The sequence below is a fragment of the Hyperolius riggenbachi genome, chromosome 2 (genome assembly GCF_040937935.1).
Source record: "Hyperolius riggenbachi isolate aHypRig1 chromosome 2, aHypRig1.pri, whole genome shotgun sequence".
In the NCBI taxonomy this organism is placed as follows: domain Eukaryota; kingdom Metazoa; phylum Chordata; class Amphibia; order Anura; family Hyperoliidae; genus Hyperolius; species Hyperolius riggenbachi.
The window spans coordinates 439,983,153-440,009,403 of record NC_090647.1 but is presented as its reverse complement, the minus strand read 5'-3'; the positions used below and the strand labels follow the sequence as shown (position 1 = coordinate 440,009,403).

At 42.6% G+C, this 26,251-nt stretch overlaps 1 protein-coding gene across 4 annotated transcripts in view; it reads left to right on the top strand.

Annotated features, from left to right (window-relative positions):
• Window positions 1-25,965, top strand: part of LOC137546931 (SH3 domain-containing kinase-binding protein 1-like) — a 194,962-nt gene extending 168,997 nt beyond the window's left edge. For all 4 annotated transcript variants that reach the window (XM_068269987.1, XM_068269990.1, XM_068269988.1 and 1 more), the window contains 5 exons: window positions 11,071-11,180; window positions 14,437-14,565; window positions 16,443-16,696; window positions 24,113-24,176; window positions 25,323-25,965. In XM_068269987.1, the coding sequence (XP_068126088.1) occupies window positions 11,071-11,180; window positions 14,437-14,565; window positions 16,443-16,696; window positions 24,113-24,176; window positions 25,323-25,364 (599 nt within the window). In that variant the 3' untranslated portion in view covers window positions 25,365-25,965. The remainder of the gene's footprint in view (window positions 1-11,070; window positions 11,181-14,436; window positions 14,566-16,442; window positions 16,697-24,112; window positions 24,177-25,322) is intronic.
• Window positions 25,966-26,251: the final 286 nt, after the last annotated feature.

The following is a 26,251-nucleotide window of genomic DNA, read 5'->3' as shown; positions in this document are numbered from 1 at the left end:
AGACCCTGGAAAACACTAGCACACCTATACCTTTCTGTATTCATTAAACTTACATGGTGTCTCTGAGCATAATAAAAATTATTACTTTTGCTCTAATGTGGTTTGCATGCTCAATCATATATATAACATCCTGTAGGTATTTTAATGGCTGCTAGAAATGCATTTTTATAGAATTACACCAATTTACAGGAGCACAGTTCGCTCAGCGTTGACCATGTGAGGCTAATTCTCAATTCTGTTGTTCTGCTGAGTGTGTAATTCCAGTGATATGATGTTATAAAGTATATAAGCACAGTTCCAATTATCCTCACAGTATAAGCATACACAGCATGATCGTGATTATGTGCAGTGAGCTCATGATTTCATCTTAATGATCACTACACACTGTGCCCTCACGTACATAGAATATGTATGCTTTTACTGCAATAAAATGTACGTATAAAATGAACAGCTTCCAATTCTGAGTCTTTTCATCTAATTTGCTGAATAATTTATTTCATTACCAATTCTAGATGAATCTTATATGATGGCTGTTTATAAAACACTCTTTTTCCTGGCACTATGGCAGCAACACTTATCAGCCAAGTCATGTTTATATCATGTATATCTGTCTGCCATTGCTGTCTTCTGAAGTGATTTCCTGATCAGTATCTGCCCTGGCCTAGTGATTCCTGCCAGTTCATGGTGTCAGGGAAGTGCCAGGAGGATGGCAGTATCTTGACACTCCATCCCAATCGGTATCGCTAGCTTTAGGAAATAGCGATGTTAGGGCAGTTTAGGGATACGGTTTTTATTATGATTAGGGTTATGTGCATGGCTGAGATAAGTGTTAGCTAATAAATTAGTGTTGGGTAAGTTTTCAAGAGTAATTCCAGTTTTCACTGAGAAAAATCCATTGCTTTTTGCTTCAACTTTATACATTGCAGGTATTAATGGCAACGATTATTCAAGCTGCTTTACTTTGCTTTTATGTAATTAGAAAGCACAGTGTTGCAAACAGACTGTTAGATAGAGTGTCAAAGGAAAGCAAGGTGATTTCTTGCACACTACTGGTTAGATTGGAGGCTGTGTGCCCAAACTTATTGGTGTAGAGGTTTGGTGTATGCAACCAATACCACAGCTATCTGCTAGGGCTACAGCATCCACTGCCTGCAGACACTGGAAGGTGAGGATCACGGTTGTCCGTTAGGGTTAAGGTTAAACATCAAAAAAAGGGATTTTGTGAGGTAAACATGAGCTTGTGTAGGAAATCGATATGGTTGAATATATTGCATCAAAAACTAGATATTGCACCACATTTCTTACATTTGGACAAACTTGGAGTCACAAAGAGTTGGATATATCTGAATAGTGACTGAAGAACAACTAAATACAGCATTCAGTGTTTCTAAGATTTTCACACAGGCAGTAATAGTTCAGTAATTTACCAGAAACCTGTGTGACAATTCACTTAATTGTTTACCTCATGTGATATTACATTCAGTATTTGATGAATTATTGCATTGCAGGGTAAATGGATGATAGATGTGATACAGGCAGCATTTTTGTTCTATTATTTTTACTTACAAGTGAAGAAGTCCAAAATGCATAAAATTAACATACAATTTGTATCCGCTCAGAACCATTAAGCTGAGTACACACGTACGATAACGATCATTCAAAAACGAACGATAACGACAATCGGACCGATAATCGTGCGTTCCAAATTTTCCAACGATCGTTTTTTTGGACGATAACGACCGTTATCGTTCAATCTGACCGATCCAACCCGGCAGATTTTTTTTCGAAAGATAATCGTTCAATCGTTGCAGTGTGTACAAAGATCGTCCGATAATGATTATCTGTGGAGTAGTACGCATGTTCTTATTGCTTGTCATAACGTCACTTCCGTTTGCGCACGCATTTTTTTATCGTTCGTCGTTCAGTACTTTATACTTATATCGTTCACGTGTGTACACAATCGTTCATTACGAATGATCTTTTCGGTCTAATTTGAATATCGCGTAAACGTCACGAATCGTTCGTAATGAACGATCTTTATCGGACGTGTATACGAACCTTATGTATCTTATTACCCATTTTAGGTAGCTAAATAATAATAATGTAAGATTAGGGAAATATGTTTTTATTATTGATTTTCTTATTTCCCTGAATAGTTTAATTAGTTTTCACCTTTTTCTCTGCTCTGTTTCCCCCCTTCTATAACTTTCCGAATGGCTGTTTGTTAGTTACCAACAGCTGCGGGCTGGAGATAAATACCATCTCGCTTGTTTTACCACATGCTTTATTCTTTGTGAATTAACATTAAAGTCGGTAATTTACCTCAATAGTTTGTAATTTTAGTTTTCCATGGGGTAACAACCTTAATGAATTGGCATATCACAAAATGTTGAGTAAAATCAGCTTGTTTTCTGCTTTACCGCATACGCTAATGCTTACTAAACTGAAGCCAGTGTTGCCAAGATTCAGAAGTGTGTGTCAAGTATAAGCAGTTGCCATGGCCACTATTACCATTACCTCTCCATACTGAAATAAGGCTCTCTGTTCTGAAATAAAGCTCTAGAATTGTATAACATTGATATTTTGTTAGTAAATTCTTCAAGTATTACAATGGATACATTGAATCCGAAGACATAACAACAAGGTGATACCTTAAGGGCCCGTTTCCACTATTGTGGTGCGGAATCGCCGGGAAATCACCGCTGACGAAATTGCATGCGGGTGCGATTCCGCATGCGTTTTTCCCGCAATTTCGCATGCGATTTCGCATAGGGTAGTATGTATGCGAGTTTAACCATGTCACTGCCTGTGGGAATTAACATTGGTCCCTATGCGAAATCGCATGCGAAATCGCGGGAAAAAACGCATGCCAAAACCACATGCGATTTCCCTATAAAATACATTGTATGCGATTCGCATAGCGGAGTGCGGGGAGCGAATTCTGACGGCTCTGCCGTGCAGATTTTCCCCACACACAAATACGCTCAGCAATACGGACAAGTGGAAACAGGCCCATCCACTTGTATTGGCAGACAACGCATGCGGATTCGTGATAGTGGAAACGGGCCCTTAATAACTAACTGTGCAAGAGTTCTTTGCAAACTTTTGAAAATGTAAGTTTCTTCTTTAGGCATGATACAGAACTGCATCAGAACCATACAAAAGTGGAACGGAACTGGACTTGTGTATTATTCTGTGTCAGTTCTCTATCATGCCTAAAGAAGAAACTTAGTTTCAAAACCTTGCAAAGCAATCTTGTACAGTTAGTCATTAGGTAGGTATCAGGTATCACTGACCTAAACAACTTTTGTTATCCTTTCTTTGGGTTCTCTCCATGTCTAACACCGGACCACACACAAATGGTTACATTGAAGTTTTTTTCCTGGGAATATAAACTTTTGTTTCATCATATTTCACCCCTATGAAACCTTGAGGGCCCTTTAACACTGGGGTGGTGCATCAAATTGACTCCAGTGCAAATCCCTATGGGATCTTTCATATTACCTGCAACAGGGTGCGGTCCGCTGGAAGTCCTCGAACTGTCGCTGGTCCAGAACTACATTACCACGCGGCGACTTGCGGCAATCTGCGTTGCCTTGGAAGTCATGTTAAGCAACGCTGGAATTTTTAAACATTTTCCGTTGCGGCGCTTATGCACATTTTTACAATATGCTTCCATGCACTTTTGCGTACCCCGAAGCAAGAAGTGACCGCAAGCGTGCATCACTTCCTGCTTGGCCAGATGACAGATGGGGAATACCATGTAGTAATGCGGTATTCCCCGAAGGGCTGTTTTTGGTGGGGTGCGCGACTGCCGCAACACACTGCCAGTTTTCAGTGTGAAACCAGCCTTAAATGTATGTGAACTGGCAAATCACTTGATGAGGAAATAAACATGGTAGCACCTCCCTGCTGCTCCACTGCAATGTCATTTTAGCGACAAGAACAAATTAATTGTAATTTTGGACAGAACACTGCTTTGCGCGTCACACGTGTTTATCATCCATGCCTGCTGTTTACCTTTTTCTGCATTATTAGAAGTCAGACTTATAGAAATGCCTTTTAAAGAGAAACTGTGACCAAGAATTGAACTTCATCCCAATCAGTAGGTGATACCCCATTTCCCATGAGAAATATTTTCCTTTTCAAAAACGGATCAGCTCTGTATGGCTGATATTGTGGTGAAACCCCTCCCACAGTGCGATGTCAGGACAATGGTCCTGACAGTTTCCTGTCTGTGAACCTCATTGCATTGTGGGAAATAACAGCTGTTTACAGCTGGGTCCAACTGCCAAAAAACATCTCCTTCCACTGACATCACCTGCCAGTAGTAAAAATGTCACCATGTGGTAAATGTCAGAATGTAAATCAGGGAGAGGAAATATTTTACAATGGGCAAACACTGACTAAATCATTTATACATAATTATTGTAAAATGAAGCACCTTTTTTATTACATTATTTTCACTGGAGTTACTCTTTAAGTGGTCTTTGCTATGTCCCTTTAAGTTTCAAGGCTATTTTCTACATCAATCAGAAAGGCCATCTTAACTGTGATTTAAAATTCCATTGCTCTGAGGATTAATAGTGCGCCTTTTCCTTCCAAGCTTGGCCAGCCTGCGGATTAGTACATTTAATTACACTGGATGATAAGTAAGTGCTTAATGCTCTGCCCAGTGGTGACATGAAAGTTTCAGACACTTCATTTAAGGGCCTGTGAATAAATATTGGCGGAGGTACAGCTGACTAAGGATGCACATCCAACATACACTCTGCAGCTTTTTACTGAGCAATAATTTTTTGTGTACATTTCACATTTATGAAAAATGACATTGACGGTCACACATTATTTATATTATTTCTTTTTAAGTGGAGCCAAAGCTTTCAAACTAAATAGTGCAGCAAACAGACAGTTTTCTTTTTAGTGAGGACATCAGGCCCGGATTTACATCATAGAAGCCTATAGGCACAGATGTCCTGGAACCCTAGATTCCACCTTCCATAAACCTACAAACCCCCAACAAACCACACGACAAGTGTGCTGGCTGGCCCAGCTGTCAATTATCCCTTAGTTCCCTTTCCTAGCATAGGACCTACAGGTGCCCCTTAGTGTTAGGTAGCCAGAGGTACCCTCAGTATTAAGTTGCCTCTGAATGAAGGGAGATCTCGTTAGGTTACTCACCCAGCTCTCGGCATTCCACTCTCATGTACATTCCATTCAGGACTCTGCATAGGGAAGGAGGGAGGCACTCAAGTAGCAGAGTGAACCGCCTTTCGGTCATTAGCCGCCTGTAGTCACGTGCCTACTGTGCCTTATGATAAATTCAGCCCTGCAGGGCATGCTAAAACCCTACTTCAGCCTCCTATTTTTTAATGTATATGATAGTAATTTTGCATTAATTGGCAATCCACAAAGGTTTCTGCATTGCATGCTCTTCTGTATATTGCAGTAAATATAGTTAAAACCCTTGTTTAGCTGGTGACTGGGTACAGTGGCTCCATTTCCTGTGGAGAGGACAGTGTAGTTGTAGTTGACAGACAGCTGTCGGAATACCTCCTACTATTTTATTACCACCTCCCAGGGGATCCAGATGCCGGCAGCCATTCTCCTTCCTGTCCTCGGAGGCTCTGAATCACTCTGGTGAGGTTGCCATCGGCGATCTCTCTACAGGGTTACAGCACCACATAGAGGACAGAGGGAAAATTGCAGCGCTGGATTCCAGGGAGGTGAGTAAGTTCTGGGGCTGCTGCAGGCATTCTTGTGGCATGATTTTTTCCTGATTTTAGGGTCTGAAACGTGCTGAAAAGACCCTAAAATCCGGAAATAATCATACCGCCAAGGAGGTTGATAGGAAATAAATACGGTAGCCTCCATAGGTCTCTCACCTCGGGTTCCGCCTTAACAAATAGTGTATACACAGCATAAAAAGGTGCAGTATTTTCTGTCAAATACATGGATTATTTTTAGGAATGTAGACATTTCATAGTTGGACTGAAAAACTTTTTAGTTTGGTGGGAAGAGAGTAGAAAGTGGTGTCCTTTGCTCTTCTCCACCCTAAAAAGATATTTTCATTTTGGGTGGAATTCTAATAGTGAACTCAGGACATTTAAAGAAATAACACAGAAATCATCTTGCAGTTCCTTTTCTTAGAATGAAGTGTCGGACTCTGCACAGGACTGCCTTGCCCACCACTGATCTATCAGCCTGCTTCACCACTGACAGGTCTTACATGATTGCCTTCAGGGAAAAACTCTCACATTTTCAGGTTCACAGAGCCTCTCTTCCTTGTGCATAAAAAGGAATACATTTTCCCCTGAATGTGTTTTGATCGCTTGTCTTTCCAGATTGAATTATGTGTACAATATATGCCATCCAATTTTACTGTCACTCTTTAACAGTATAGCCTTGAGCTGCTCCCAGCATGCCTGACTGCTCGTGCTTTCTTGCTTGCCTTCTGTACTAGTTGTTACACTGCGGTTTTGATAACTGCTGTGAACTAACTTGCATGCTGTTTTATGGGGTCACGTGTTCATGTAACCACCTGCCAATGTTGGTTTTGACCCATTCACACTGCAGTTTTTATAGCATGAGCAACAGAACAGAATGGTTTTCAGCCAGGGTGTTTGCAGTATCTATGCTTCTATATTATTTGTTTTTATGTAATGATTTTTTCATATGTGGAAGCGTTGTTAATACAGGGTGATCCCATGTATAGGTAGGATACAGCCACCCTTTCTGCTTCATATAATTTACAGTACTTCCTGGATGTATAGAATGCAAACATATTATGCAGTGTTTTACAGAGTACATAAAACTATTACCGTAATGTCTCTAGTACCTTCTACAATCATACACATGTAGTCATCTGTGGGCAAATTGAGTCAGGAACCAGTGGCGTACCTATGGGCCTCTCCAAGCACTCTATACGTAACACTTAAAACGGCGCTACAAAACCTGCCAAGGTCATTCACAGTTTTAGAGGTGCAAGAAGGGGATGAGGAACAGTTTGTTAATGACTACTACTATTCAAAGCATCTATAAAAGTGATTGTTACCAGCACAGGACCAATAGAGAGCTAATACTTTGGTTAAGGAAGGGCCTCATGGGGCCTCTCTGACCCAAGGGCCTCGATGCGGTCGCTACCTTTGCAACCCCTATTGCTATGCCACTGTCAGGAACCACCACTGAGCTCTGTGTTGCAGGGTTGTGAAGACCAACTATCCTGGGGAGGCCTACACAAATGTGAGGAGAGCTACATTCACAAAGCAGCCACTGTGGGAGCATCTGTGCGGGGGGGGGGGGGGGGGTTCCCCCCACTTTCCAAGGCATTTCAGTATTGCCCAGACACAGTAAATAAGATACAAGAATCACAAGGGGCAGATATGTGTGCAGTGAATCATGGACTTGCTGTACTACTCATGCTACTGTGATATTTTACTACCACTTCCAATGGCTATATGTGTGTGTTTTGGGGTACACCCAGTCATTGTGCCGGCATGTTTGTGGGGATCACAGCACTTATATCCAAACCTTCCAATTTTTGCATTTATTTACTGTCTGGTTTGTGGTGATTTATAGAGATGCATGGCATTTGTTCCTTAAAGGGGCGCTATGGCGAATTACTGTTTAAATTAATGCAGCATAAAATTAAGCCAGCATCCAAAAGAAGCTGCAATAAAAAAGATTTAGTTTAAAAAAAAATAAACAGAGCTGCTTGCTCCGTCACTTTAGCTTTCAGTATCCCCTTATTTGCATCCTAAGCGTCGGACTAAACAGATCAGTACATTACTTATGGGGAACATCTGGTATGACTGTTTATTTTTTTCATAAATAACTTCCCTGTCATCTGGTTGTTTTGGTTTCTCCGCACTCACTAGCGGAGCCGCCCGCTACAAACAGTCATACCAGATGTTCCCCATAAGTAATGTACTGATCTGTTTAGTCCGACGCTTAGGATGCAAATGAGGGGATACTGAAAGCTAAAGTGACGGAGCAAGCAGCTCTGTTTTTTTTTTTTAAACTAAAGCTTTTTTATTTCAGCTTCTTTAGGATACTGGCTTAATTTTATGCTGAATTAATTTAAACAGTAATTCACCATAGCGCCCCTTTAATAAAGAGGCACTAAGATGTCCCAAAACATTGGATTATTGTAGCATTGCATAAAGATTTAAAAGGTGTGCCGACTTGTATCTACAAGACTGCCTGTCAGGTACTTTCCATATATACTTTATTTTGCAAAAAGTACAGATGTACAATGCACAAAACTTTATGTTCTCCTATATGATGCAAACGCATGCATTTACAGTATCACATGCATTAAGAATGGGAAAGTGTACAAGGGCTTTGTATTGTACCTCTTGCCACAGAGCTTGGAGTGTCAACTTGTATCCATAATGGCTGACGATTATGTGTCGCCATACACCATATAGCACCGCACTCCAAATATTAGGGTATACCAGATGGTGTGCATCACTAATCCATCTACAATGCAAATTTTAAAGTAGCTCGCGAGCTGAAAAAGTGTGGGCACCCCTGATCTACATATATGACTGTTTTCAGATTACACTGCAATGCTATTGGACTTATTTTGCTGCCCAAACCTCTTCAACACCACATGAGATAGTGAGGGGTCTGAAGAGGGGCACCAGCCAGGTTTTTCTGTGTGCCCAGATCACCTGATTCCTCCCACCTCCTACTGATGTGGCCATTACTGCAGCACTGCACCTGATTCCTCCCACCTTATCCTCCTACTGCTGTGGCCATTACTGCAGCACTGCACCTGATTCCTCCCACCTTATCCTCCTACTGCTGTGGCCATTACTGCAGCACTGCACCTGATTCCTCCCACCTTCTCCCCCTACTGCTGTGGCCATTACTGCAGCACTGCACCTGATTCCTCCCACCTTCTCCCCCTACTGCTGTGGCCATTACTGCAGCACTGCACCTGCTTCCTCCCACCTTCTCCCCCTACTGCTGTGTTCATTACTGCAGCACTGCGCCTGCTTCCTCCCACCTTCTCCCCCTACTGCTGTGGCCATTACTGCAGCACTGCGCCTGCTTCCTCCCACCTTCTCCTCCTACTGCTGTGGCCATTACTGCAGCACTGCACCTGATTCCTCCCACCTTCTCCCCCTACTGCTGTGGCCATTACTGCAGCACTGCACCTGCTTCCTCCCACCTTCTCCCCCTACTGCTGTGGCCATTACTGCAGCACTGCACCTGCTTCCTCCCACCTTCTCCCCCTACTGCTGTGGCCATTACTGCAGCACTGCGCCTGCTTCCTCCCACCTTCTCCCCCTACTGCTGTGGCCATTACTGCAGCACTGCGCCTGCTTCCTTCCACCTTCTCCCCCTACTGCTGTGGCCATTACTGCAGCACTGCGCCTGCTTCCTCCCACCTTCTCCCCCTACAGCTGTGGCCATTACTGCAGCACTGCACCTGCTTCCTCACACCTTCTCCCCCTACTGCTGTGGCCATTACTGCAGCACTGCACCTGCTCCCTCCCACCTTCTCCACCTACTGCTGTGGCCATTACTGCAGCTCAGCAGAGTCTTTTTTTCCCTTTCTCTTTTCGGTGAGTAAAAGAAAAAGCATTTTAACCCTTCCCACATCATTCACATGGGTCTTTATAAATGATAAAAGTAAAATAGCAGGATAAAATGTTTTCTTAATGCAGGCAGAGTGGTGTGATGAAAGACACACTGGACTTTTATCAACACACTGGAGAGGTAGTAGGAAGGGTTAAATGCTTTAGCACAGGCTGAGCACTGTGGAACTCTGCTGAGTTGCAGTACTAGCAACAAAGAGTTAAACTCTTAACAATAAAAGGAGGAAACAGTAAAAAAGGGCGCAGGTGGCTAGTGGACAAATCGGGCGCCGCCATTCACTCCCATAATAATTATCGTTTACTGGGCACCGAACAGGAAAAAAGGGCGCCCGAGAATAATAACGTTTACCAACGGCGCCCGAAGATTTTTCATGTTTTATAACTGCTTGTGATGGTTTACGTTTCCTATTTCAATAAAACATTATTTTAAAAGTTATCCCTTAGTGTTTGTAAAACATTATTATTCACGAAACAAAGCGATCAGTACGTAACGTAAATTGTACTATATTTTATCCCTTACTGTTTTTAAAACATTATTGTACACACAATACAGTGATCTCTAAGGAGGGTCTTAGGTTTAGGCACCATCAGGGGCGTCTTAGGTTTAGGCACCAACAGGGGGGTCTTAGGTTTAGGCACCAACAGGGGGGGTCTTAGGTTTAGGCACCAACAGGGGGGTCTTAGGTTTAGGCACCAACAGGGGGGGGTCTTAGTTTTAGGCACCAACAGGGGGGTCTTAGGTTTAGGCACCAACAGGGGGGGTCTTAGGTTTAGGCACCAACAGGGGGGGGCTTAGGTTTAGGCACCAACAGGGGGGTCTTAGGTTTAGGCACCAACAGGGGGGGTCTTAGGTTTAGGCACCAACAGGGGGGTCTTAGGTTTAGGCACCAACAGGGGGGGGGTCTTAGTTTTAGGCACCAACAGGGGGGTCTTAGGTTTAGGCACCAACAGGGGGGGTCTTAGGTTTAGGCACCAACAGGGGGGTCTTAGGTTTAGGCACCAACAGGGGGGGTCTTAGGTGTAGGCACCAACAGGGGGGTCTTAGGTTTAGGCACCAACAGGGGGGTCTAGGGGTTAGGGGTAGGTACAGGGAGGGTTACTTAGTAAAAAAAATTTAAACGTTATTATACGTTTCACAATTTAAACGGAAGATTAACGTTTTTACAATCGCCCTTTTTTCCCAGCGCCCTTTTTTCCCAGCGCCCCTTTTTAACGTACACATAAAAGGAAGAGGTGGTTGAAGTCAGCTGATCTGCTTTGTGCTGGGGAAGCAGCCTCTGCTCTCCTGCCAGCTGAATATTTTGTAGACAGATCTCTTTTGACTTCTCAAACAGGAATTTCATGGACTGCTTGCATTAAATATATAAGTCCCCTATTCCCCTTTACTAGCAATGAGAAATCCAGGAGATTGAACTTGGGCTTATTAACTGAAATGTTGCCATTTGTGGGTTTTATTTTGCAGATGTCGAAGGCTTTGATTCGGTAGTTTCAGCTGGAGAGAAGCTTAGTCATCCTACTGCATCCAGACCCAAATCCAGCGGGAGACGGCCACCCTCACAGTCGCTGACATCGGTATGCTTCTTGCCTGCTAGACACGTCTTCATGAAGAAATTCCTGCTTGTTACATCTTCTCATGAAGGGAATTCAGTGTGGGGGAGGATATCAGGGGACATGCTGCAAATGTTAATGAATAATACAAATACATTTTGCATGGATTCCAATGAGAAGCAGATATCTGCATTACTTTACAGAGCATTCCGGTATATTCACTAAACACCATTAAAGTCACTGTGCGCAAACAGCAGTTTTACCATTTATACAACTGACATATCATGTTTTACATGAATTAGCACAACTCATGTTACCCAGATAATGCATGCATTGCTCCTATACCATACCTTACTCTATTATCTAGGTAACATGCACATTGCTAGTATAACACACGTTATGCAAGTCACATAAAACACCTTATACCAGCAACATGCACATTACCTAGGTAATTTGAGTTGCCCTACTTGAACAATACACAGTATGCCAGTTGTGTAAATACCAGTAAAACTGCCTTGCGCTGTGTCTGCAAAGTGATTTTACTTGTGATTAGTGAATACCCGCCAAACTGTGCAATAGCTAGTATGACAGGAAAGCTTATAATCCTCTCATAACATTTGTATAGCGCTTTTCTCCTGTTGGACTTAAAGCGCTCAAGAGCTGCAGCCACTAAAGGCACGTTTAAGGGGCAACCCTGCAGTGTTAGGAAATTTTGCCCAAGGACTTCTTAGCTTAATTAGTTATGATGCTAACATGTGAACCTTCCCATTGGAGAACATGGCCGGTGTGTTCACATGCACTGAGGCATTGTGTTATAGCATAATGTGCGTAGTGTGAGCTGGGCCTTAAAGAGAAACTCCAACCAAGAATTGAACTTTATCCCAATCAGTAGCTGATACCCCCTTTTACATGAGAAATATAATGCTTTTCACAAACAGACCATCAGGGGGCGCTGTATGACTGATTTTGTGCTGAAACCCCTCCCACAAGAAGCTCTGAGTACCGCGGTACTTTTGGCAGTTTGTTACAATGTAACAAGGCTCACAGACAGGAATTAGCTGTTTACAGCTGTCTCTAGCAGCCAAAACAGCTAGGAGCAGCTACATAACCTGCCCACAGTAAAAATGTCACCATGTAATAAATGTCAGAATGTAAATCGGGGAGAGAAAAGATTTTACAATGGGAAAACACTGACTAAATCATTTATACATAATTATGGTAAAAAATTAAGCACTTTTTTACTACATTATTTTCACTGGAGTTCCTCTTTAAGTGTTCTGTACTGATAATCACTCCAAAAAAATAAACATTTGAAACAACTTTTTACGCTTTCATTGATGTAATTTAGGGGAAGTTGTGTATTATATGTATTGGAAAATGTAAAAAGATGAGCACGTTTTAAATAAGGCACAAGTGGAGGAGACTTTGTAATTCTGCTTCATTTTACAAAACTTTACCTGATAGATGAAATCATGTAGCTGGTGCTGAGCTGTGATGGTGGTCTGAATCTGCTGCATATGAAACCCCTATTAGACCCATAATTAGTGATACGTGAGATGCTAGAGGGGCTGAACTAAAAATCATCGGACCCCCCTTACTAAACTTTGATGGAGCCCACCAATATTCCCACCCATATTCTTGACTATCCCTGGGGACCCTCACAGCCTAGAGAGCCATCTTGCAGGGATCATAAAATACATGTGGACATCATAATGTTCACACTCATAACAAGTGTAGCCACAAAAACATCTGATCTGAAGGATGGACTCCTTTTGTCAGTGGTAGTGAAGTAGTAGTTGGGGCCCCCTTACAACTTTAGGCTCCCCAGCGGCTGTTCCCCTGTAGTTACGTCCTAGAGATGTATATGAGGTACAACTGCTTGCATTCCTGAATTAAGGTATGTACACACGTCTGATATTTCTGAACGACTTGTCGTTCAAACTGGTCATTTGCACGACAGTTTGGCATGTGTACGAACAATCGTAAAGCTGGCCACTAACGGTCCAATTTTTAGCGAAAAATCGTTCGAGCGATCAGAAATTCTGATCGGATTGCTTGTAAATAATCTCCATTGGTGGACACAATCGATTATGAACGAGTGAAAAAAATGTCGCCCGAATGAATTTTCGTCGAACGAAAATTTGGATTTTCTTGGTGGTCGTGATAGATAGGAAGAAATGATTGGTTAGTTGATGGTGTAGTGAACGATTTTTCGTCCGATCAGAATTTCTGATCGCTCGAACGATTTTTCACTAGAAATTGGACCGTTAGTGGCCAGCTTAAGACTGATAGCAACAGTTTTGACTGATCCGCTTGGCGGATCCGTGGACTAACTGTCATTCAAACGACAGTTAGGTCCGTAGATGTGTACAAACAACTAGTTGTTTGAAAGTCTGTTAGTTTGGCACTAAAAAACATTCAAACAACAAGTTGTTTGATCAGTCTTTAATCTAGTCCACAGGTGTCAAACTCCAGGCCTGGAGGCCCAGCTCCATGCCAGTGTTTAGGATGGACTGAGAAAAAGAGGAATGTGTTCTACCTGATGGACCACACCTTTCCTGATTCAGACCTGTCAATTAATTTGAGCTGTCTCAAAAATGTGTGAGGACCTTGGCCCTCGTAGGACCGGTTTGACATACCTGATCTAGTCTATTGCTTTATCCGGTCCATTGTCCATAATCAAGTTGGTTAAACGACATGTAAATTAGCATTTCAAACAACTTGTTGGTCAGTGTGTACAAGATGTCTGAACGACTTGTTGTTTGAACTACAGGTTGTTCAAATGACAAATCATTAAGAAATATCAGACATGTGTACGCACCTTTACAGGACTCTCTTGAGATCAATAGATCAGATCTAAAAGTCATCTGATATTGGAAAAAGCACAAGCAAAATAAAAAAAACTTTATTGAAGCATAATCCTCTCTGGAATACCTTGTAGTCTTTTATCATTCTGCTATCCATTGCTGACATTGAAAAGATGTGCAGAGAAGGGGCTGTTGCAGGAGCTGATGGAGGAAACAGCTTTAAACAGCTAAATGCTGATCTGATGAACTCATACCTTATGATTAGTCCCATTTGTTACAATTTTGTTATCTAACCCTTAGGCAGTATTGATGAATTATTACAGAGCAATTAAGGACTTGGTTAACCATGCAAGTGTTAGTGTTAGCTTATTACTGCAGGTTATGAGTTGAGTCACTCAATGTAGGCCCTTTTTTCCAATGTAGTAACTGAATCTTCATAACTCCACATGTTTATATGATCACTTTCTTGGCAGTCATCCCTTTCCAGTCCAGACTTCTTTGATTCTCCCAGTCCGGAGGATGATAAGGAAGAGCTTAATAACCTGACACAGAGATCAGTAGACTCAACCAAGAAAACCTCCCGACCTTCCACAGCATCACAGGTAAGTTGCCTTGATCTGTTTTGCTAGAAATATACAATGATTTTAATGCAAACCATTAAATGCGGCAGCCTAGTATTGTGTATTTCCCTGTTGTGCCCACATTACATCTCTACCCCATTCAAGCATGGACTCCACTAGACTTCTAACGGTGGGGTTTTGATAACTGGCATCAAGACATTCATTAGCAGCAGATCTTTTAAGTCCTGTAAGCTGCAAGGTGGGGCCTCCATGGAGGACTGGACTTGCTTTAACAGCACATCCCCAAATGCTCAAGTGGATTGTCATCAGACTGAGCTACCTTATGCCACTGTTTCATGGCCCAGTTTTGACACTCTCATGCTCATTGTAAGTGCTTTTATTGTGGCCAGGGACCGCATGGGCGCTCTGAGTGATATGGGTCTATGCAGCAAGTTTCAATACACAGTGTTTTCTTGCACCAGATATGCTCTCACCTAGGAGTCTAGCCATTACAGGTTGACCCTTGTCCTTGTCACTCAGATCCTGATGCCTGCCCATTTTTTATTTTATTTTTTTTTTGCTTTTAACTTAGTCTTTATGAACTCACTGTTGGCTTTCTACTTAATATGTCCCTCTTTTTGAAAGGTGCCATTGAAACAATTAATGTTATCCACTTCACCTGTCGCTAGTTTTAATCTTGAAGCTAATTGGTGTAAACTGTGCTGAGTAATGTTTCTTTGGGTTACATAATGGTACAGCATTTGACCTTATCATTTTAGCCTGCTTTATACACATACTACGTGGCAGTCTCTTACTGTACCATAGCTGTGACATTCTATAGTACTTGCATACACATCAAAAGGAATGCTGATACCTGTAAAAACCAACCAAATAAATTGCCTAAATACACAACTCATTCTTTAGGAATATAGGAGGAAACCAGAGCAGGCAAATGCGGCCCACCAAGCCGTCTCTGGTGGCCCCTGAAGCTCTTCACAGTTATTAATTCCATGCGGCCCACAGGCCATAGCTGGGGTGCCGCATGCAGGAGCAACCTTGTATTTCCACTTTACCACCCCATTTGCTAGCCTGTAGGTTATCAGCCACTAATGTAGCAGTAGCAGCCACTGATTAGCATCTATCACTTTTTCCAGCAACAAGTAAAATGTACTGATTAGCAGCTACCACTGTGTCAGTAGCACTATGCCTGCATATTGAAAGGGACATGCTAACTGCACACTGTATATTGGTTATTTCCATGGAAATGTTTTACTTGACAAAATGCCACAGTCATAGTGTACCAAATGGCAATCAGCAAAATTGTGTTTTATTTTGCTATTTCGGCCCCTAGCATTCTCAAGAATGGAGATATGGCCCTTGGCCTAAAAAGTTTGGACACCCGTGATGTAGAGGGAACCAACAACCAATACAGAGTATATACTTTACAAACTCCATGTAAACCTAGAACTAGTCTAGTTCAAACCTGGCACAGCATCAGCCCTTTTAGATCAAAGTGTCGTACTAAGTCCAGCACTTCAATTACTGCCATCCCCATCCTCTGCCACTGCGCCATGTAATTTAGATACTACATGGTTGCATTTGGGCTTGTCACTAGGGCGCCATTGATGGATCCAGTCCGGCACAGTGTCACCCTATGTGGATCAAAGTGTCAGACAATGCACAACACTTTAATTCCCTCCGTGATCACACTGCGATGCGTAATTGCAAAATTACCCTAGCGGCCCCTCCCACAGATGCTGCGTCACCTCCTTTGCTCTAGTGCGAGTAAGTAGAGACCCTCCAGATCCCTGCCGCTGCGGCACGTCCCTGCTCACCCATAGCATTACTGATTTGTTTTGGTTTGCTTGTATTCATAAGGATGTGTCTATTGCATTAAGCTGCTGTTGTTGCTTTTCCAGTTGCCGGATAACAGAGCTGCATTGCCCCCAAAACCCGGAGGCTTGATTTCCAGTGTTAGCTTTTCACACGGAGGCTCCGGTGCGCCATCAGCATTTCATTCTGTCACCTCAAGCAGTCACAGGTCCAACTCTCCGTCCTTTGTGAATTCTGACTCAAGACACAAAGCTGAAAGCAACCAGTCCACACTGGAGGAGCTGCAATTACAAGTGAAGGAGCTGAGAAGCATCATTGAGACTATGAAGGACCAGCAAAAGTAAGCACTACAGTGTGACATTCAGCTGCTGCATGCTGCTCTGACGTGCCCCATCTGCTTAGGGGGTTTATCTTTGCTTTATCCTGGGTGCTTATTTCATCAGCAGTCACTGCAATGAGTGAATCAGTGAGGACTATGGTAAAGACCAATTACGTAAAGATAAGTCATTATTAATGGATGAGAAAAAAAGAAAAGAGAGGAAAAAAAGGAAAGAGCTTAATGACACTTTGAAGTATTGGAGGCTTTCTATGTAAAACAACTTCTCTGCTCCTCCTTGAGAACTCAAATAGGAATCCAGTGGTTACTGTCCACTTACATATACATTGTGCATGCCATTTTTTAATTATATACACATACTTCAGAAACTTTAATGGTATTAACCTCTTAAAGAAAACCTTTAATGAGAAAAACCTCCCCTGGGGGGTACTCACTTCGAGTGGGGGAAGCTTCCGGATCCTATTGAGGCTTCCCCTGTCCTGCTCGGTCCCACGGCTGCGGAGATAAAGCTCCTTGAACAGCGGGAATGTAAATATTTACTTTCCCGGCTCCAGCGCATGCACAGTATTGGCTCTCCGCTCGGAGATAGACGGAAATAGCTGATCGCTATCGGCCCGCTCTACTGCGCAGTAGAGCCGACCCGACAGAGATCGGCTATTTTTGCCTATCTCCGTGCGGAGAGCCGCAACAGCACCCCCTGCTGGAGCCAGGAAAGGTAAATAAATCAGCGCTTGTCAGGCTTGTCGAAGGAGGATTCCGGGCCACTTCAGGGGAGCCAGCACTGGACTGCCTGCAGCTACAGGGGAGTGGGAAGCCTTATTGGGACCCTGAGGCTTCCCCCTCCTGAGGTGAGTACCCCCCTGGGGAACTTTTTTTTTGTTACAGGTTCTCTTTAAGGACCATAGGCTTACATCCCCCTAGTGACCAGGCTATTTTTTACAATTCAGTGCTCTGCAGCTTTAATAGCTTGCAGCACACAAACCAACCCCCACATCCCCCCCCCCCTTCCTTTTATGCCCACTAACAGAGCTTTCTGTTGGTGGGGTCTGATCGCTGCTGCAGGCTTTTTTTAAAAAATTTTTTTAAATAAAATTAATTATTTTATTATTAAATTTTCCCTCCCCCTGATGGCCAATCAGAGCTATCCTCTCTCATAGGCATTAGCCTATGAGAGGGGGATCACGTTTGGAGCCTCTCCAGGGGACAGCTAAGTGACACGGCTATCTCCAGTACAGCGCTGCATTAGATCACAGCGCTTTACATTGTAAATAGACGGTGCTTTCACCGTCTAGCAGTCTGCTAGCGCCTATTGCTGCTGGCAGACTGATGACGGAGTGGAGCTCCGTCACTCAAGCGGGGATGAGCGCACATCGGTGCACACAATCCCTTGCAAAACAATCTGCTAGGACTTGACGCCAATTGGCGTTAGGCGGTCCTGGGGGAGCCACCTTGCGGCCGCCAATCGGCGTTAGGCAGTTGTAAGGTGTCTAAAACACAGAGGCTGTAGACACGCTATGAGTGCTTTCTGAGTGCTTTTCTGACCATCAGCACTTTCTGAACATTAAAAAAAATGCTCCAGTTGACTTGCATTGACTTTTAGAAAAGTCGGAGCATTTTTTTTTCAGAAAGCACTAATGGTCAGAAAAGCACTCAAAAAGAGCTCATAATGTGTCTACAGCAGGCTTTCTCAACCAGGGTTCCCTGGAACCCCAGGGTTCCTTGAGGACTCTGCAGGGGTTCCTTGGCATTTTACCCCATCGTGGGGGAAGTATAATAGAGCACACTATAATAGGTGGTACTGTAACAAGAAGCACTAAATTGGGGGGTCAGGAGACAGTATAATGAGTGGCAGTGTAGTAGGGGTAGTGAAATTAGCAGCCTAACCTATTTAAAGACCATACCTCATGAAAAATAAATGTAGGGGTTCCTCGAGACCAAAAAATTGTTTGCAGGAGTTCCTTGAGATCCAAAAGTTATTTACAGGGTTCCTCCAAGGTAAAAGGGTTGAGAAAGGCTGGTCTACAGCCTGAGAGAGATACCGTATGTATAAACAATGCACATTGCCTGGCTATCCTGCTGATCCTCTGCCTTTAATACTTTTAGCCATAGACCCTGAACAAACCTGCAGATCATGTGCTCTGACTGAAGTCTGACTGGATTGGCCACATGCTTGCTTCAGGTGTACGATTCTGACACTTCTGCAGACAAAGAGATCAGCAGGGTTGCCAGGCAACTGGTATTGTTTAAAAGGAAATAAAAATTGCAGCCTCTAAGTTCAAGTATACTTTAACCATTCCTGCCGCCTGTTCGTGATTGTCACGCCCCGATGGCTGCTGCCTTGCTGTTGCCGGCGTCTGCACACTCCCGTGCGCAATCGCGTGCCCGTGCCGTCCCCCGGTAGCCCGGAGATTAATAAATGGGAACATAGCTCCCTTTCATTGATCTAAGTCCCCAGCAGAAAAACTGACGGCTTCTTATCAGAGGCCTTGGTCTTTCTGACGAAAGGAAAGGTTTCCCGTCCTCTCCGCAAGCACTTCGCTTCTAGGGCTAAAAAAAAATGAATCTCACTGTGGCTATCTTGTGGCCAAATAGTAAAACTACATCTACATAAAAAATTTTAATCAAATAAACCCACATTATTACATTCAAAATTAACTTTTTACCTCCCACACCAAAAATTACCCAAATAACATTTTTAAAGCGGTTTAAAACCCTGACATAACATTCAATAAAAACATGTTTTCCTACTTTTTATATGCCATATATATCAGACCCTAAAAATCATACCCCTAAATAGATCTGTGGCAGCCCTGCACATTCCACACCTCCAATGGATCCAATTTGGGATTACTGCTCTGAGCTGTGGATTTTCATCCCGAGCCTAACTCGGGGTTACTGCTAAGGAGGTTAAGGCACAGTGCTTCTTTATGGACATTGAACCAAGGTCCTGGCAGGAGAGCAGTATATGGCACAGTTGCCACTCATACAAAGTTTTCCTTCCAGTGACAGTCCAGCTGTCTGTAGCAGCAAGTATCTAAATTTTCTTAAAGCACCATTATCACAAAAAAAGTAACATTTAAAATGCATACATATAAATACAGGTTTACGGTGAAGGTACCCAAGAATGTAAAAGTAATTATTAACAGCTTAAGAAGGCGAGGCGGTGGTAAAACGTACTTCTCCTGAAGAGCAATAGCCTATACCTTGAAGGCGCTCGTATTGTTTTACCCTAAACGACACAGATTTTTTTGTGGGTATTACTGACCTAGGGAAGCAGGTAAAGCCCGTGAAACGCGCTGTCGTACCCTATTATTGTGCAAATAAAGCTTCAAATTGATCAAAGTCGTATTGACTATTGTTCAGGAGAGGTACGTTTTACCACCATCTCTCCTTCTTCAGCTGTTTTTAACCATTATTTTTTCATTTTTGGGAGCCTCCACCTTCAACCTATGAACAAATACAACTTCTTTGGAGTTGTTTTCTTTCAGTTCAGTCCCATTTAGAGGACTCCTCTAAGAACCAGTAGCCCGACTGATGAGGACCCACGTAAAGCCAAATGGTGGCGGGAATTTCACCACATGCCATATTAGTAACCACCAATATGGCATACGGGGAAATTCCCGCCACCACTCTTCTCTTGCAACCAGTTAAGTGTGAGTGAACCTATTTACTCAGCTTGTTTTCTCTATACCATGACGTATTGCACTATTGGCTCCTGTGTTTTATTATTGTGTTTTTTTGGTCCTTTGACTTTCCGGGTCCTTCCTTTTCCAAGAATACATATAAAATGTATATTTCTTTCAGAGCAAAATGCACTTTAAATTACCTTTTTCCTATGTTACTGTCACTTACAGTAGGGAGTAAGGAGCTGACAGATTTTGGACTAGTCCATCTCCTAATGGGAGATTCTCAGTGTTTCCCTTATTATATTATTAAGTGACAGCGACTAAGAAAACAATGTAATTCATAATGTGTCTCACTGTGAGAGAAAAAACGTGTGTGTGTGTGTGTGTGTGTGTGTGTGTGTGTGTGTGTGTGTGTGTGTGTGTGTGTGTGTGTGTGTTCTTTGGCATATACAGTACAACCTCGTTATAGTAAACTGTGATATCGTAGACACTAGAATTCTAAATATAGTAACCTTCTGATATAGTCAACTACTTGGCCAGGTCCCTTGAAGTTTTCTATAAAGGGATATTACTGTAGTACGGTAGTGGTCTGGTGTCTTCAAATGCTCTCTTATCATTAAACATAATAGTTGTGGGCTGTCTGGACCTGACGTGACTAAAGAATCATATACAGAAGAAGCGTTCTCAAGAGAGGAAATGAGGATTAGATAATAACATAACAATGCATGACATCAGGATAAGAAGTTAATGAACATCTCTATAATAAAGTCACATACAACCCCTTCACAATCATATCCCACCTCTTGTTTCCACCCCATTCCTTTAGATTGTAAGCTCGCAAGGGCAGGGCTCTCACCCTTTTGTGTCATGGACTGTTATTAATTTAATTGCTTGCACACTGTTAGACATTTATACATTTTAGTCATCATGTTAAATCAAATTGTAATCAGCAGTGCTGTATCTTGTATCAGTGTTTATATTTGATGTATAGCATTGTCTGTATCATTATGTATCCCTTGTTTGTTTTCTTACATTGTACAGCGCCACGGAATATGTTGGCGCTTTATAAATAAATAATAATAATAATAATATTCTTCCCCATTCTTTCCACTTAAAGAGTACCAAGCTTGTAAAATAGAAAAGGTAATGTCAACTTCTGTTTTAGTGATGCAAGTATTGGTGGGTGCCACGGTCAGTAACTCACCCACCCTCCTAAAAAATCAATATACATCTGGATCTCAAACCCACGCCTAGCAAAATTGCCATGGTTTTTCCCCAAATTGTTTTCCAAGCTCTGTGGGCACCCCCACCTGTGTTTCTATGGCCCGTCCCTAGTGTGATGATCAGCAGATGTCTGCTTGGTTCTGGCTTGGATGCGAAGGACAAAGTCCTGGATAATGACTGTTGTTGCAAGTTAGCAACAACATTATCTGGTAGATTAGTATGGGATCCAGGGCTGGTGTGTATTGGGAGAAGGGTGGGCCTTACACGCCACTCCTCCAAGTCTAAGCCTGAGTCTGGCAGACGGAGGGTTAAGTGGTACACCTGTGGGAATTTGCATAAGAGGCTGCATCACTCAGAATGCGGTGGGCTGTATGTGGAGCAAGCAGGCTCCAGAAAGGTTGTGCAGCCGAGAGGGCTGACAGGCCTGTAGCAGCAGGGAAGTTGCTAATGCGGAAGTGCTGGAAGGGAGTTGGACTCCAGTACTGGTAAACCAGGAGAAGCCTGGAAAATGGTGAGTGGCACCAGGACTGCCATTAGGCCCGTGGCAGGGTGTCACTAAAAAGCCAGTGTGGGTGAAGAAGGCTGTATATTTTTGTGCTGTGCCTACAGTTTGATTACTGAATACCCAGAGTGGTTTATTTTGTTGCTGTTTATGGACATTGTTTGACTGACAATAAAGCTGGATTGTTTTATTTTTACCCTAAAAAGACTCACTGGCTGGTGTGTTGTGACCCTTGATACTGCTGACCTACTCTACCAATGAGTTAAAACCCCCAGAATATCACACCAGCTTCACATCCGTGGCTTAATAGGTGGCTGACGAGCTGGGGGAAGGCTCCAGCAATGTAGATGGGGGTGGCCACAGAGCTTTGGAATCACTTTGGGCAGCTGCGGGTTTGGAGTTTCAGACGTTTAATGAGTTATTAACCTTGACACTTCATATTGCATAACTAACACAGAGTTTTACATTAAGGGCTCTTTTCACACTTATAATTTTACAACCTTGGTCCCCTTTAATAAGAGCTGCTTACAAGCATTGTGTATTAGTAACTTTACACCGTCATGTGTGTCTTGTATTAGCTGTATCTGAAGTCATATCACAGAACTGAAGCTCTGTGCATGCTGCAATGCTTTAATCCTGATGATTAGTTTGATTATTTTCCAATTTCACATCCCATACTGTGCATATTAAGCTCTGCCTGTACCTCTGAAAGCTTTGACTTTAATTAATCTCCCCAGCAAGACACATTCTAATTATGGCCTGACTTACCATGACTGAGAGCCAGTAATTTCCCTTTCTAGATTATAGTCAGTCTGTGGGCTATCTGAACAGCAGAAAAACAAAACCCCCCACAAACTATAGACCCAAGATATCAATATATCAAAGAGCAGGAAACCACTATCAAAAGCCATTCTCGCTTAGCAATTTGTAGGCTTGATTTTCAAATGGAGGATAAATGGTCATTAAATGAAAGAAGAAATTAGACTGATATGAATCAAAAGAAAGAGCTGGACACCCTCATAACGGCTACAGCGGGGGTGCGATCTGGGGAACTCAAGTACAGAGTTTTCACTCTCAGATTTCCTGAGAGATGTCACTCTTATGCTAGGTACACACCATACAATTTTGTGTTAGATGGTTCGATAGATAATTTCCAACTTGTCCGATCTTATGTTAGATCGTTTTTCTGATCGATTTCTCATAGAAGTGAATGGAAATAGATAAAAAAAGATAACAGAATCGAATCGGAAATCAACCAAAAAACGCATCATGTGTACCCAGCATTAAGCATGGTAAAGTAGGCCTGAAAGTCCAAATGCAGTCTTCCTCAATAACCATATCACCCCACATCACATCAGAAAACCATATTCATTTAAAGAATGCCAAACTTTATATACAGACACAGAACATTCATATTGCGCTTTTCTCCTGGCGGACTCAAGCCTCAGAGCTGCAGCCACTGGGGCGCACTCTATAGGCAGTAGCAATGTTAGGGAGTCTTGCCCAAGGTCTCCTACTGAATAGGTGCTGGCTTACTGAACAGGCAGAGCCGAGATTCGAACCCTGAGCCCTTGACCATTACACTATCCATCCATACCTTTTACTTAAAGTGTTTACTATGTACATGTACTATGTAGTTTCACTTCCCTCCATCTGTCAGTAAACCAGCTGTTACATGCTGCTCAGCATCTATGGCATTCCTTTGAAAAGCTCTATTTTTTGTGCCTTGCTGCAATCCGTTTCATTAGTAACGCTGTAGTTGTGGGTTTACATGTTGGTAAAAGGAGCACTATCGCAAAAATTATTGTAACATTTAACCGCTTCTGGATGGTGGTGATTGAAATCTAGGCCCTGTTTTAATTCTCTAATACCTGCCACGTTCTTGACTGGGTTCATGGGTAGTAATGTTTCCTGAGTACATGGAGAATATGTATGAATCCAAGACAACTTTGACATTCCAGCTCCTGTCAATAACTGGAATGCCTGTTTTGTGTATCCTTATCCTTCAGAACTGAACTCTACATAAATAAAAGCTTGCTAACCCAAACTATTGTCTTTATTTTCTAGAAAAGAGATTAAACAGTTATTGTCAGAACTGGATGAAGAAAAGAAGATCCGTTTACGGCTACAGGTACAGCATGCACTAATATCAGCCTGCTAATCCCAATGTGTGTAATCACTTTCTAGGGAGTTATCTTATCAGACGTCCCTGCTCTGTCAGCCAGTAAGAAATCAAAATAGACAAGTTCAAGCTAAGGTGGGATCTGATTGATCTATTTTAAAACAGCATAAATTTGCATAATTCTGAATCAATTTGGCATCATCTTCATTTTGTTAACCATAACTATCAGTCAGCTGAAAATATATAAAATGCTAAGCGTTTTGACTCTACTGGTTTCATGACAGGTGCTTTGAATCCATTGGCTGCATATCAGTTGGTCTGACTCCACTCGCTGCATATCGGGAGAGCTGACTCCACTGATTGCATGCCTGGACTTCTGACTCTGCTAACTGTGTGCCAGGTGCTCTGACTGCTGGCCATCAGTTGCCCTGACTGTACTAGTTGCCTATCTGGAGACCTGACTCCACTTGTTACATGCCAGGTTATCTGACTCCACTAGCTGCATATCAGAAGATCTGATGCCGGGAATACACGGGACGTTTCCGCGGCTCGATTATGCCGCCCGATCGATTCTCGCTCGTCCCCGCGGGTTATTATCTTATCTTCTGCACTGCTCTTATCTTTTTCTATTGTCCCGCCCGCGGTATCGAGCGCGGAATCGATCCCGCGGGTTGATCGGACACTTCGGAAATTGTCAATCGAGCCATCTAAGCCGCGGAAATCCACCGTGTATTCCCTGCATAACTCCACACTGCATCATAACGTCTTCTAAACAATGGTGGAGGTGGCTAAATACGGAAAGAAGGGAGCTGTGAGAAGTCTGTGGTAGGAGTTTGCATGGTAGCTGTGTGACATTAGAAGTTTTGCCAAAGAGGTAGACTGTGCAAGAGCAGGAAATGGGCAGAAAGGTGCCTACAAGTGACATCTTACGCATTATGATGAAGCCTCCATGTCCATCATAGACTAGCTTTTTACTGGTGGATAAAAAGGCTGTTGCCAAATCACAGGGTTAGGTTTAACAAGGTGAATCTGTACTTTGTGGAGCAATTTAGCTTGTGTTTTATGTGCATATGACGTCATCTTTAAACCTGGGTGGGATGTACGTTAAGCTTCCAAGCTCTTCCTTGTCCTTACTGAAACCTTGTTTTTTTTTAGTTGGACGTCAATGAAATTAAGAAATCTCTTCAGTCCAAATGAATGAACCTCGACTGGCTAATAACTTTCATCTACTGGAAGTCATGAATGAAGAACTGTTCTTCCCTCCCAGGCCAAAATATTTTTGGTGCCAAATGATTTCAAATTCGCCTCAAACTCTCGGAAAGCACAACGGCAGCTCTACCAACAAAGAAGCCCCCTGGCGACGTTTGTAGTGCGCGGCACACATATTTATCAGACAACTCCGAGTTGTGCTCAAGTGTTCCTCTTACAACTGCAAATGAAGGAAACTCAGGCAGTTTTGCTTCAGAGTGGTACTTTTTTATGATATTTTTCCATGAATAATGTGTATTTCAGATTATCTGTTTACAAGCTTTATAATTTTACCTTTTTTTGGTATGTGTGTGTGTGTGTCTTTTATCTCAGACTCCTGAATTCTTTGTACAACGTGCAATTATGTAACTATAATTGTCTATCTATTTTTCCTTCCCAGATATATCAGCTTACATCTACTGTATGGCAATGACTTTACACGTACAGATGCAATGTACTCTCCAACAATGTGATAAAATGCTTCTGAAACCAGTTCTCACTGTACCTAGGAATGTGTGTTCAGAACAGAAAAAAAAGAGTTTAAATATCATTTGTGCCTTTTTTGTTTTGCTTAGTCCAGATTTGCAAAAACAGTTCAGTGTTAATCCTAAGTACTCCATTAATAACTTTTTTTTTTAATCTAAAGTGACAACATGCTCAGGGCAGCCATCAGAGTCCATATAAAGATTGTGGGCCCCAAGGTAAACATCTGGAACCTCCCTACAAGGTGAAATTTCGGACAGCGCCCCCTTGGGCTCAATACTGGAGTACCGCTCCTGATGGCAGCCCTGTTGTTGTTCCATCAAATGTAAGGAACTTCGTATGAATGCTGTCTT